Source organism: Schistocerca gregaria, chromosome X (genome assembly GCF_023897955.1).
Source record: "Schistocerca gregaria isolate iqSchGreg1 chromosome X, iqSchGreg1.2, whole genome shotgun sequence".
Classification (NCBI taxonomy): domain Eukaryota; kingdom Metazoa; phylum Arthropoda; class Insecta; order Orthoptera; family Acrididae; genus Schistocerca; species Schistocerca gregaria.
In genome coordinates, this window is record NC_064931.1 from 645,555,018 (window position 1) to 645,570,246 (window position 15,229).

Genomic DNA, 15,229 nt, shown 5'->3' on the forward strand with positions numbered 1-15,229 from the left:
GCTGAACTAGCACTCCTGGAAGAAAGGATATTGTGGAGACATGTCTTAGCCACAGCCTGGGGGATGTTTCCAGAATGAGATTTTCACTCAGCAGTGAAGTGTGCACTGATATGAATCTTCCTGGCAGATTAAAACTGTGTGCTAGACCAAGACTTGAATTCAGGACCTTTTCCTTTCGTGGGAAAGTGCTCTACGAACTGAGCTACCCAAGCACGACTCACGCTGCGTCCTCACAACTTTACTTCTGCTAGTTCTGCAAGGTTCGCAGGAGAGCTTCTGTGAAGTTTTGAAGGTAGGAGATGAGGTACTGGCAGAAGTAAAGCTGTGAGGATGGGGCGTGAGTCGTGCTTGGGTAGCTCAGTTGGTAGGTCACTTACCCACGAAAGGCAAAGGTACTGAGTTTGAGCCTTAGTTAGCCACACCATTGTAATCTGCCAGGAAGTTTCATATCAGTGCACACTCCACTGAAGACTGAAAATCTCATTCTGGAAACATTCCCCAGGCTGTGGCTAAGCCTTGTCTCCGCAATTTCCTTTCTTCCAGGAGTGCTAGTTCTGCAACATTCACAGGAGAGCTTCTGTGAAGTTTGGAAGGTAGGAGATGAGGTACTAGCAGAAGTAAAGCTGTGAGACTGGGGCGTGAGTTGTTCTTGGGTAGCTCAGTTGGTAGAGCACTTGCCTGCGAAAGGCAAAGGTACCGAGTTTGAGTCTCGGTCCGGCACACAGTTTTAATCTGCCAGGATCTTTCACAAATTTTGGCTGTTTACGTAACAGAGTGAAAATCTCATTCTAGTCACAATTTATGCACAGATAATCTCACTTATGTCATTTTGCATGTCAATAAGCCGGAATAGGCCTGTCATGTAAAATATTAAACACCATATCACCTTAATGCAGCTGGTTTGGAGCATTCACTTGCATAATGCCTTATACAAATGTATAGTATGCTGTGGGCCCAACAGAATGTAAAATTTCTAGAATACATCACCATCTCAAAAATGTTGGGAAATTATGTCAGCAGTGAAACAAGTCAGTAGTTATTGACATCTCTCATATCATCTTTCTTAAAGAGGGATTTAACAGCGGCATATTTTAGCCACATTGGAAAAAATGCCTTGAGTTAGTAATGTATTATATACACTCCTGGAAATTGAAATAAGAACACCGTGAATTCATTGTCCCAGAAAGGGGAAACTTTATTGACACATTCCTGGGGTCAGATACATCACATGATCACACTGACAGAACCACAGGCACATAGACACAGGCAACAGAGCATGCACAATGTCGGCACTAGTACAGTGTATATCCACCTTTCGCAGCAATGCAGGCTGCTATTCTCCCATGGAGACGATCGTAGAGATGCTGGATGTAGTCCTGTGGAACGGCTTGCCATGCCATTTCCACCTGGCGCCTCAGTTGGACCAGCGTTCGTGCTGGACGTGCAGACCGCGTGAGACGACGCTTCATCCAGTCCCAAACATGCTCAATGGGGGACAGATCCGGAGATCTTACTGGCCAGGGTAGTTGACTTACACCTTCTAGATCACGTTGCGTGGCACGGGATAAATGCGGACGTGCATTGTCCTGTTGGAACAGCAAGTTCCCTTGCCAGTCTAGGAATGATAGAACGATGGGTTCGATGACGGTTTGGATGTACCGTGCACTATACAGTGTCCCCTCGACGATCACCAGAGGTGTACGGCCAGTGTAGGAGATCGCTCCCCACACCATGATGCCGGGTGTTGGCCCTGTGTGCCTCGGTCGTATGCAGTCCTGATTGTGGCACTCACCTGCACGGCGCCAAACACGCATACGACCATCATTGGCACCAAGGCAGAAGCGACTCTCATCGCTGAAGACAAGACGGCCTAACGGTGTGCGGGACTGTAGCCCAGCTTCATGGAGACGGTTGCGAATGGTCCTCGCTGATACCCCAGGAGCAACAGTGTCCCTAATTTGCTGGGAAGTGGCGGTGCGGTCCCCTACGGCACTGCGTAGGATCCTACGGTCTTGGCGTGCATCCGTGCGTCGTTGCGGTCCGGTCCCAGGTCGACGGGCACGTGCACCTTCCGCCGACTACTGGCGACAACATCGATGTACTGTGGAGACCAAACTCCCCACATGTTGAGCAATTCGGCGGTACGTCCACCCGGCCTCCCGCATGCCCACTATATGCCCTCGCTCAAAGTTCGTCAACTGCACATACAGTTCACGTCCACGCTGTCGCGGCATGCTACCAGTGTTAAAGACTGCGATGGAGCTCCGTATGCCACGTCAAACTGGCTGACACTGACGGCGGCGGTGCACAAATGCTGCGCAGCTAGCGCCATTCGACGGCCAACACTGTGGTTCCTGGTGTGTCCGCTGTGCCGTGCATGTGATCATTGCTTGTACAGCCCTCTCGCAGTGTCCGGAGCAAGTATGGTGGGTCTGACACACCGGTGTCAGTGTGTTTTTTTTCCATTTCCAGGAGTGTATTTCAGATAAGACCAGGCTTACTATATGGGAACAAATCTTTAGTACTCTATTGGGGACACCATCTAAACCAGATGAGATTTTATTTTTGAGACAATATACAATTTTCTTAATTTCAGGAGAAGTTGGTGATACTCTCATATGACTGAATTTTATAAGCATTGCTTTTCCAACATACTGCTGTGATTTTCTCTTGAACTGTTTGTCACTATGCTTTCTACTATATTTAAGAAATGTTTATTAAATTTGTTTGCTACTCAGGACTCATTCGGTTCAATAGTGATGTTATCATGTTCTGTGCCTCTTTATCTTGTCTCTTGTATCACTTCATTCCATACAGCCCTCAGTCTGTTGTCAGAATTACTGATTTCTGACATTCTGTGGATGTTCCTTGATTTTTAATAACTTTTTAAAATAATTCTGAGTAATTTTTGTAGTGTGAACTACTGCATGATCTCTACTTATTATTGCCAACAGATACATTTCTATCTTCTTTTCACAAAATGCTTTGATCCTGATAGTGACCTGTGCTTTTTTACGTGGTTGTTTAATTTTTTTTCCAGGTTAGCTTATGTGGGAAGTTATATTCAAAAATGATATGAGTTTATTAAAAATGATATGAGATTATTATGGAATAGATTAAATTTCATGTTAGCATTTAGTTCATTATAAAACCATTCTCAAAAACATTTGTCCTACAATCATTAATTATTCTAACTTACTTCCACTATTGAGTATCAATACTATAAGCTAGTATCTTATTTATCCGAACTAGCTGTGCTTAATGACTAGATAGAGCATTAGCATTTGTTACTGGATAAATAGTTATTTTCTTGTTTTGAGCTTAACCAAGCAAAATATAACATCAACCAGAAGAACACTTGAAAATTAGATGTGAAATGAAACCTTGAAAAAAAAGAGACTACTTCTTGAAAACAGGCAAACTTCTACAAAACAAAAATGTGCAGAACTGATATACCAGAGGGAAAGCAAATATTCATCAAAACTATCACAGAATTACAATGTATCAGAGGAGCATAATTTCGTTGGTGTAATACTCACAATAAGATACTGGAGGAAATAAAAATCGCTATGTATAAAAAATTGAAAACTGAACTAAAGGCATTTCTAATAATGCACTGTTTCCGCTCCGTAAAAGAATTTCTGAATATGTAGCAAAAAAAAAAGATACTTTAAAATTAAATTTTAAGAATATGTACCTAATTTTAATTTGCTACCCTATATCAGTTGTACAATTTTTGCTGTATGGTATATCTGGACCAATAAAAATCAGTCAGTCAGTTAATCAAACATAATTTTAATGATATCGTCACACACACAACTGACAGTCAATATATAAGGTCAAATGAAAATAAAAAAAAAGCAGAAAATGCATTTCAAATCTTATTAATTCAGTAATAATTAATAACACTACAGGTATCACATTTAACTACCAAAATATTAGCAGGTGAGATGGCGTGCTGCCAGTATAAGGTAGCAAAATTATCTAATGACTGAAATTTCCTTACTTGTTCATTTTTCATAGGATGGCCAAGTAGCTTCAGCCATTTTCTTCTTTGATACGTATTATGTTTTTGAATGTAAACCAGTTAATGATAATGGTTCAATAAAACTCATTGCGTAACACAGTTAACATTCTTCAGGGGGTTAAGTTGACCACTTGCAACAATCTTATATTTTGTTCTCTCTTTTTGTTAATATTTAGATTAGGCCTTTGATATTTTTATCAATTATTCTAAACTGAGCACTCAATACAATTACAATTTCAACCTTGCTTATTCTGAAAACCATATATACTAAAAATTAAAGACTAAAAATTGAATGTTAACAGTTATCATTAATGATAAGTGGGTTTATTGTATTTGTGCGTAGATAGGATGTAATTGAATATCTTACACACTATCAGATGAAACATTGCTGCTTTATCATTTTTACCTATTTCCTCCTGTTAATCATTTATTGTATTCTTAATATTTATGTGTCTACACTATTAATTGTTGATGAATAATAGTTCTTTGCATAATGCAAGAATTAATGATTATTTTGTTACTAACAAACATTTTCAGTTGCTGAATATAGACGACTATATAATTTGTTGGAATATCTAGTGTTCACTTGTAGCAGTCTACAAGCCACACAAAATTGGCCCATTATGATTCTGTATTGATGTGCTGTGAAGAAGTAGCTGTGCAGTGTGCTCTGCACAGAAAAAGATGGAGTAGACATCTATGGCTTCACCAGTGTGCCTTCTGTCTCTGACTCATACCCCATGTTCCAGCTGTTGCCTACTGTGGTAATGGGCAATACTGGTGTAGTGCCACACTAGGCCACTATTTCTATTTCTGACATTCCCTGTAAACATTTATATGCTTGAAAAATTATCACTGTTACTTCATAATATTGTTCTTCTAATGTTTTGCATTGTTTCACTCATTATGAACTCTACAGTAGCTAAGTACCCTGACCATACTAAACTAACATGATAGTGAATGCTGAAACTTCTATGCACTCCTCCAATTGCACACTGTAGACAGATGTGGGAGAAAGAAGCTATTGGGTGGAGCATCATGTGGTACATGGCACTTCCCCCTACCACCTAACTTCTTTTGTGCACACCACTACAGCAGTCAGCCATGTCCTCAATTTTGTCATGATTCCAGCATGTTATCATTATTGTAGAAATAAACATAGACATACTGCTTAATCCTTGACCCACAGAATATTGTTTCACAGTTTCTAACTCAAGTTCCAACTTATTATATGCCAAGTAACTTGAGCCAGTTAGATTTCTGCTCCTGACTTTATTTCCCACAATCCGATATTCTTACTATACTCGATACAGAACTACAAACAGCATAAAACTGTATATCTTCAGATGACTTAATCTGTCCACAAATGCTCACATATGGTATGTGTGTAACATTGGGTTGTCAGATCATCCATAAAATGGATTGACCCAAACAGTTACCGAGGAGTTTTGTTATTACTATCAAATGAGTGAATACCAAGGCACCAATAATAGGTAGAAATACTGTAGTTTTGTTTGTTTGCTTCAAAAAAGCATATAACTCAATCTTGCAGCAGACCCTCTTCAGTATTTTGGAAGAATTCAGTTAATGGGGAAATTTTAGAGCCCATTGAGATTAAGACAAGAGACATGTGTGGAGATGAACTGTCGCCCATTTTGTTCAATATCATCATGGAAGAGATAGTGAGAAAGTGAAATGATGTCACAAAAGAGGAAGGAGTAGAAGGAATCTATTAAGATCCAAAGAAACAAAGTTTGAAAGTGGAGTGCCTAGCATTTGATGATGATTTGGCATTGTTTGCCAACAATAAAGAAGAAGCTTTAATAATGCTCAAGAAACTGCATGCTTACTGGCAAACAGTTGCTAGCGCCATGGTCCACAGTGACTTTCTTACATATTCCCACAAATTTCCCTTAAAACTAGGTAGCAATATTGCAGAATGAAGAGAAACTGGGAGGTAAAGAAAGGTCTAACCTGCAAACCAACTGATTCCTATGGTCCATATTAGGCTGAAGTTGGCAAAAAATCATTATTTTTTTAAAGTGACTTCCGTAGCTATTGCTCCAAGTTAAAAAATCACTTTTGGTCTAGATACAGGATCCAAAATATCTTCATCCTCTTTCTCCCTGTTAATTACTTTCATTCAGTTGCTGTTTATGAAGAAAAATATAGCAGTGCACAAGTAAAAATATGACAAAATCCTTTAATAAAAACATGAAGAGGACTGAAAATTCTTTCTCACCCCAAAACTTGTAAATAATGGAACAGAAGAACATTTTATGAATATGTTGATTTTAAATTTGGTGTTATAATACATACTAATCAACTGTAGAAGAATGTGTTTAAGAAATTTACATCAAATTGTTGTGAATGAATGTTAATGTGAAACATGTGTTTATTGAGCAATGAAGTATTTTTTAATCATTTTAGGGGATAATTGATGCAAATGTTATGGGTGGAATAGCAAAATACCAACAAGCATTTCTTAATCCTGAGTTTGTGAAGTACCACCCTGAATTCTCAGAGCATGTACAACGTTTGAAGAATCTTACACTTGATCAGGTAAATATTGCACATTAAATGTTACTTTCTTCCTTAGTGTCTAATTCCTTGTGTATATGTGATAATACTACAATCTTCATCTAATAGGTGGCATACAACACTTTCAATATAATGACATTAGTGGTGTGAAAATTGTGCTTAGTAGCTCACTTTTCTCTTTCTTTCTTATTTCTCTGGGCAAATTTAGATGGTAAATGTGTATTACACTCATTATTCATGTTATTTTATTCTTACATTTGTTGTATTTATAATGTTTTTATGATGTGCTTAAGAACATAATCCCTGAAGTCCCTAAGAAAGTAGCAGACAAAAATTACTGATTCTATCTCCAGCTTTGGAGTGGTCTACTCATTGAACAACTACTGTGACAGTACCCTGACTTTCTTAAATCAAGGAATAAATAAATCTGGAGTTTGCAATAAAAAATTTAGGGTCTGAATAATTTAGAATAACTGAATAAAGTATTAGCATTCACGATGGACTAGTGAAAGCAGTGGAATTAAGTAACATTCTGTGAATATGTATCCTAAAAGAGTGACTAACTAAATTAGCATCTGTATAGATTAATTACGTAGAGACCTTTTGCAGCATCCATGCAATTTGTTGTGTGGTGGGTGGTTGTGGTGGTGGTGGTGGTGGTGGTGGTGGTGGTGGGTGATTACAGCAAGAGTGTGATGGGCACAGGAGGGGACACAAAACTATCTATGCAGGGGTCACAGTATCTGACATATTTTTCAATACTGAGGACCATGGAAGTTTTTGTCACTCCATGGAAAAATAAAAACATCAAAAAGCGATAGCAAATAAAAATTATGGGGAGCAGCAAGAGATTAAAGAAAAGTAAAAGAGATTGAATTTTGTTATCTGACTGAGGATAAATGAACAGTGGAAATGCTGATTAAGAATGTGGATGACTGGGTAATCTAGGCAATAAATTTGATACTTGTATCATAATTTGTACATGAATATGATTCTTCATAGTCCTGGATGGAATGCAAACAATGGAAATGGTGAAGTAAGCTATGTGCTATATAGATGAGTTGTTGAGCATTAGATAAGAGTACACACAAGATTAAATTGTAGCTAAGCTTCTGAACAATGTTGTTCCTTAGAGCTAACAGTTTGACAATTGTGCTGCATTGCTAGGATAATGTAGCTTCATTTTTTCCATTTTTAATTTTTAATTTTGTGAGCTATAACAAACACCTAGTGTCCTCTCTCCTAAAGCTTAGCTACAGTTCAGCCTTGTTTATGTGCCTGTCTGTTGCTCAGTGTTTCGATCACATGGATATATGATGAGTGTTTACCTTCACTCCTTCCATAATGTTTACCTCTTTAGATAGTACACGAAAATGACAACTGATCTCTGGAGATACATTGTTGTGGGTTCCAGTCAAGAGTGATGTATTGCTTATCAGATATTGCAAGTGTGTTGATTCATTTCCTTGTGTGGTGCATCAAAATATTTATGACACATTCCAGAAACTGTTACTGTAAAGTTATGATAATGAGAGGACTGGAAGAGGACAAGTGACAAGTGAAGTGTCCCAATATTAAGATGATAGACTCAAAACTGAGAAAAGTTGGTCTGAAATATCAAATTTTCCATTTATGTCAAGGTGTTGGAGTCTCTTTGCCAAAAAATCAAAATAAATTTGAACTTGTTCATCAAAGTGTAAGAAATGTATTAACAAGGAAAGATGACCTCCTCATACCATACAAGAAATTGAAAACTCAAAAAGTATTTCTATATACGTGTTTTGCATAACAGTGGATCATTTCTATCAGGCATATGGAACTCTTTTTGCCAGAGTTAATATTTCCAGAACTGCTCTTTCATCCAGAACAATAGCCCATTCTCAATAGAAAAAGATTCCTATTGATTTGCATAGCCCGCTAGTGGTCTCTAATACAACTTTATTAGGAACCCAGTTTTTTTTAGAAACAATCCTATTTTACTGTGAGTAAAGAGAGAATTGCCATAATATGGACAGTGTTTTTCTTTTGATAATATAAAGATTTTGAAAAAACTCCTTATCGGTATGAAGGTAGTAGTAGATCTATAATTACAAACAAATAAATTCTAATTTCTTCTCCCTTATTCGCCATACCATTGCTTTGGATTATTGAATACTTTCTCATGTAGACCTTGAAAAGGTTGTATATGCTTTCCTCGTTTCTCTGGAAGAAGAAACACCTTTTTCAAAACATGAGAGCCATGGGTTTTTTAAGTGTATCTGTAGAGCAACTATTGTTTTTTTATGCCTCAAAATAAATGGCACTTCCTTAAGTGAGGCTGCATTTCCTTGTTAGACCACGAGACTCCTGAGCAGCAACTTTCTAAGATATTGCCCTGTCACTGTAAGACTGCTCAATACCCTGTTATGGAATGTGGTAGCATGGAAGATAAAGGTGAAAGAGGTCTGGAAGAAAAGGAAAACACAAGGATATAACAAAAAGTTAGATATATGACAAAAAGATTATCTGGATGCTGAGAACAATTAATGCTTTCATACTGGCTTTTCATAGCCCATGGTTTTTGTGAGTACTGCTTGAGTGTTTGTAATCCCCACCAGCTCACAGTAAAGGAAGACATTTAAGAGATTCAGATTTTTTACTGGTGGGTTTGATCAACACACAGAATCCCTGCAGGGAAGTCAATGTTCTTTTTGAGAAATGATATTGAGAAAATGTAGAGAACCAGCATTTTAAGCAGACTGCAGAATGATCCTGCTCCTGCAAATCTACATTTCATGTAATGACCATGAACATATGATAAGAGAGGTCAGGGGCTGTACCGAGGCATAAACACAATAATTTTTCAATTTTTTTTTGAATGCATGGTGTCTGTTCCTTCAAAAGAACAGATACCATGCAGATCCTGCAGCTGTTAAACACTATATGCAAATTGAAGGGGGATGATGGCTATCAGCTGCAGTGGGACATTATGGGGAATCAGCGGCTATGAGTGAAAACTTGTACTGGTCTGAGATTCGAACCCCTGTTCACTACTTAGAGATTCCCTCAGGAGGATAACCGTATTGGTGAATTTGCACTGAAGAAAGTAGATCAATTGTTCAGCCAGGCTTATGAATTATTTGAATGCGTGGTCTCTGTTCCTTTGAAAGTACAGACACCACACAGCTCCTGAAGGTGTGAAGCCCTATATGCAAATTGAAAGGGAGTGATTGCTATCAGCTACAGTGGTACATTATGTGGAATCAGTGGCTAAGAGTGAAAATGTGTACCAGATCGGGATTCAATCCTTGGATCTCCTGCTTACTAGGCAGGTGCAGTAACCATTGTGCCGTCCGGGACACAGCATTATTGCAACTGCACAGATTATCTCGGTACACCTAATGGCCAATCCGTACTCCTACCAAGTGCACTCAAATGTACCAGTACGTCCAACCTCCTGTGGGAATCTCTAAGTAGTGAACAGGAGTATAATGGACAGGGACTGTGGATAGGTTGCATTCGGTGGGAATGTGAATCAACCGTGAGGCATACCAAGATAGACTGTGCAGCTGTGATAAAGCTGTGTCCCAGATGGCACAGTGGTTACTGAAAAGTAAATCATGGACAGGGACAGCAGATAGGTGGTCTTTGGTGGGAGTGTGGCTTGGCCGTGTGGCGTACTGAGATAACCCGTGCAGTTGTGATGATGCTGTGTCCCAGATGGTGCTGTGGTTACTGCACCCGCCTAGTAAGCAGGAGATCCCGGGTTCAAATCTTGGTCCAGTACACATTTTCGCTCATCGTCACTGATTCCTCATAATGTCTCACTGCAGCTGATAGCAGTCGTCCTCCTTCAATTTGCATATAATGTTTCACAACTGCGTGATATGCATGGTGTCTGTTCTTTCAAAGGATTAGACGTGCTGATTTCAAATAATTCAAAGCTTGGCTGGACAATTGATCCACTTTCTTCAGTGTGAATGCACCAATACTTCTGACCTCCTGTGGGAATCTTTAAGTAGTGAACAGGAGTATAATGGACAGGGACTGTGGATAGGTTGCATTCAGTGGGAGTGTGAATCAACCGTGAGGCATACCAAGATAGACTGTGCAGCTGTGATAACGCTGTGTCCCAGATGGCGCAGTGGTTACTGAAAAGTAGATCATGAGTTTTAATCATGGTCTGGTACACATTTTTGCTCATTGGTGCTGATTCCACATAATTTCCTGCTGCAGCTGATATCGGTCATCCCACTTTAATTTGCATATAGTAATTCTCTTGCTGTATTTGTGAACGGAACAGAAAGGAAAATCACTAGTACTGGTAAAACATACCCTCCACCATGCACTGTTTGATGGCTTGCAGAGTACGTACATATATGGAAATGTAAACAGAGGGTATGATTGTACTCACATGAACTTGAAGCCCCAGAAATAGTATCTGATGCTGCATCTTACATGTCGGTGGTTTAACCACATGGCTGTAGCATCTTTTAACCAGCCAATATTTGAGAAGTGGGTGAAGGAGGGAGCAGAGTGGAGAAATTACTTGTTAATCAAATTTTAAATGTTTTTTCATCTGCTTTGACTCTTTCATCCCTCTTTAAAGTTTGATTGAATAGTATTAAACAAGTATTAATGTGATCTAAGAGCAAATCTTTCCATTCAGCCACTTTGACTTCCAAAGCCTACTCCCTACCCTTCAATGACAGCTGGGTGTGCATAAAAGCTCTTGAAATGTCTATTCTGTGGGCCAAAATATTCTTTCCTGTCTCTGTACAAAGTAAAGCACAAACTAGAAGAAGTGGATTTTGAGTTCCTCCAAGCATGTTCATGTACAGAGACCATATATAGGCATCCACAAAATATAATTCCGCTCCCATGATCACTTCTTGATATCAATTCACACCATACCCACTCATGTTCAGTTACATTCTTTATATATAGGAAGTAATGCTTATAATCTGTTAATATTTCTAAACATGTTATTCCGCACATTTGTTTCTGTGCTTCAGCTCCATATCCTAGAGACTGGTCTTGCACTTCATGGGCAGCTTGCCCCTCCAGGTGTGCAACCACTTCACCGTAGACTGTTGGAGAGGCTGTCACAGTTACGTCAAGGACTGAGAGAGCTAGTTGCTATTCGCTCATCAAGAGGACATTCTTGTACAGACTCAACCTCCTGTGGCAGTATTCTAAGGTATCACTGCATGATGTTAAATGATTATTTATGCTTTCACATCTCCTCAGGTGTTTGTTTAAACTGCCTGAATGTAAATCCACTATGTAATCCAGATATCACAACTTACGTGTAGTGTAATAAATGACAATCCTAAATTTAATATCGGCAATGTATGATCAAAGACAACCACTCACGTTTAGCTAACTGTAAATTCTGGTGAATGCTTTTTCACTTTGATTACTTTACTTAATATGGAAGTAATTTTTCAGGATAAAAAATACTTAATATTATTTATTATTCACAGTAGAACACAATACTTACCTCTTATAGACAACAATCACAAGTGTTAAGTGAGTTGTGGATTATATAAATGAAATAGCATCACATAAATTGAGACATATTCAGGATTTTTGCCAGAAAGAGATGTAAATTGAATGTACACTGGGAAAATAAAATTGTTTCCATTAAGAATGTCTGATAACTTCTCAGACTATGTACTTGTACATTACTTTTGCATGGGTACTTGTATATTACTGTTGCATGGATTTAGGTGATTTGTCGAGACAGTGCGTGTTTCGGGAAGTTGCAGTGGATGATCTTGACTGAACCTTCTCCATCAGTTAGGGACATAGCATACTTTTTCAGACAGTCACTAAGTCCCTCCTAACTTTTGAGAGACACTTCCAGAAAGTGGGACCGTTCAAGCAAGAGGTTTTTTCCCCAGGAAACCTTAAGGTTGGAAACTTTTTCTCAACCTCTATTCTTGGCACAATGCATATCAGTTACTGATTGACTTCTTGAGTGTACTCCTGAGCCTTCAGTGATGGCTGGGTATGTTTATTATGTAGTCCAAAAAATTCCAATCTGTCTCTATAGCAGCCACTACAAGAAATGAATTTTGAATTCCCCCCATCCTTGTTACACAGGCCATATATAGGCATCCACAAAATATAATTCTCCTCCCCATGATCACTTCTTGATGGCAGTGCACACAATACCCACACATATTCAGTTACATTCTTTACTTAGGAAGTAATAATAGGCATATAAACAAGACGGTAAGCATTGCAGCTCAGCTTTTAAGTTAGTGTCTTTGATCAGAGCCACATGCATGAGCTTCATTCTTCCTCTTTGAAGCACTAAAGATAAATGGTATCTCTTTCCTTCTAACAAAACTAGAAGAACCCAAATTCACATCACTGCAAATCTATAGATTTGAGGGCCCTGTACATGTTTAGCTTTCTAGTGAGTTCTTACAATAACATGTGGTTTAAAAATTTGATAACCAATTGCAGCATGCCTCTACCACCCCTTCCTATGGAGAAGAAGATGCTCATGCAGCCCAATGAAAGTCGCAGTAATCGTTCCTCTACTTCCAGTGGAGGACCATATAACCACTTTGCTCTTATGGATGATCAGGTGACAGATGATGAAGATATATATAGCAAGCCAGTGGTGAGTCTTATAGTGCATGATTGTAGAACATATTCAGCATGATGTGCCTGATGGTTGGTGATGGTATTTCAAGATGGGGAACTGATAATCTATTTGTCATTGGGACAAAGATATGTCCTCAGTCAGAGATGACATATGAAACCAAGTATCCCACCGTCTGGAACATATGTATTTCTGCTTAACTTGATTGAAAGTCTCTTTTAGAAATTCTGAGAATTCTATAAAAACAGCAAGCTTTGTGAAATTTCTATCTCCATCTACAACTACAATTTACACACTACAAGTCACTTTACAGTGTATGGGGGAGGTACATCATCTACCACTATATATATTCCTCACCACTCTATTATTAAATTCCACCTACCAAATAATGTGACTGATTATCACACTGTTTTTTCATAATTCTGAAAGACTGTTGTAGGCAAAGAAGCAGGGCCAAAAGGTTATCAAATTTATTACTTTTGATATGCAAATTCTCAAGGTTGGTGGTGCCAGTCCAGTATTATAAAATCTAGAGGACAATTTCCACTTTGCATCCCTCCCACCAATCCACATCTTGACATCTTGAAAACTCACCCAGTGATCTTCCTTAAATCAAATTTGGAGCATGATCTTATCTTGCACATAAGTTCATTAACATGCAAATGTTTCTGGATAAAAAGACTAACCTGCCAGAAGGTATTAAGCAGTTGTCATGAAAATATTACTTTAGACGGGACAAAGTCACAGATGCTGTCTGCTCTCATTTATATGTTTTTAGTGTTCACATTAAGATGTTTTTAGTTTTGGAAGAAAGCTGTTCTGATGTATTTCATATGTGTTCCATTCATAATTAGATGCACCTGAAATAACTCTTTGTAAACTGATCCTTACCTTGTGTCAGTTTTGTGCCCTGTTAATTGTTCAGCAAACTATTTTGTTATAGCTTAACTACATGTGACCATAACTAATTTTCAGAATATTTTTATTGTAAAAGCTAGAGTGCAAATTGGTGAATTTATTGGTATGAAAACAGTAATGGCTCATTGTCTGAAACATAATAAAACTTTGGTGCACATTTTAATGAGGGATGTTTTATTTTGATACTAAATGTATTTCATTCAAAACTGAAACTAATATCATCATCTGAATTTCTAGGAAATGAATGAGAGCCATGTGCCACCACCACCTCCACCCCCACCTCCACCACCACCAATACCAATGCGTGAGTCACGACCACGTTCAGCTGGCTACAGCCTGACAGATATGGGACGTATAACAGTTCGAGGAACTCTTGAATATTCATCACTGCCACCTGTAAGCCTAAACAGGTAAAACAGGAATGTGTTCATGTGTATCTGCATTTCTCTTCCAGGTTAAAACAATTAGATAGGGGAGCTATAACCTTAATAGTGTGTCCTTAAATTTTCATAAACAAAGCAAAAATGGAAATTAGTTTTTAATAATAAAGAACTCTTTGAAAATTATAAGTGCATAATGTCTTAAGGAGAACAACAAAACTGAATAAAACATTTTCCAGAGAGAACTTTCCAAAACATTGAAGCACAGATACTCACTTTTTTAATAAAATACAACAGAATCATGTAAATTTTATAGAGACAATTTTTTTAAAAACTTGCCTTGCTATTACTGCAGTCATGCTACAATATGTTAATATGAGTGTAAACAAGCTCAGTTGCTATTTGTACTCCATAACTTTGAAAGTCACTATTCTAGAGTCTGTGGATAAGGGATCAGACTTGTCAGTTATCAATCCAAGTGTCTTAAAATCAAATTACTTACCTGGATACTCCATTCTTAGTCTTGTGGGTTTCTTCCACTGTTGGATACCTAGATATCTCCCATTTGGGTAGCAATTGTTGTCTTGGAGAATGATTTCATCTTACTGTGTAAATTATCTTGTGTTAATATCTTGTATGTTATCCCAATACTCTAAGTGATCATGGTGTCATGTAGAGGACCAAAATCTCATTGCATGCTTGAAGAAATATGCAGTTGCATGAAAAGCTTGCAGTCACTTATGTGTTACATAGTCCCAATGATAT

General features: G+C 38.2%; 1 protein-coding gene across 4 annotated transcripts in view; it reads left to right on the plus strand.

Moving 5' to 3' along the window:
* Positions 1 to 15,229, plus strand: part of LOC126299499 (dedicator of cytokinesis protein 3) — a 951,484-nt gene that overhangs the window by 917,033 nt on the left and 19,222 nt on the right. For 2 of the 4 annotated variants that reach the window (XM_049991443.1, XM_049991444.1), the window contains 4 exons: positions 6,458 to 6,589; positions 11,563 to 11,747; positions 13,025 to 13,184; positions 14,322 to 14,494. In XM_049991443.1, coding sequence (XP_049847400.1) covers positions 6,458 to 6,589; positions 11,563 to 11,747; positions 13,025 to 13,184; positions 14,322 to 14,494 — 650 coding nt within the window. The remainder of the gene's footprint in view (positions 1 to 6,457; positions 6,590 to 11,562; positions 11,748 to 13,024; positions 13,185 to 14,321; positions 14,495 to 15,229) is intronic. The other 2 variants (XM_049991445.1, XM_049991446.1) reach the window with 1 other exon arrangement.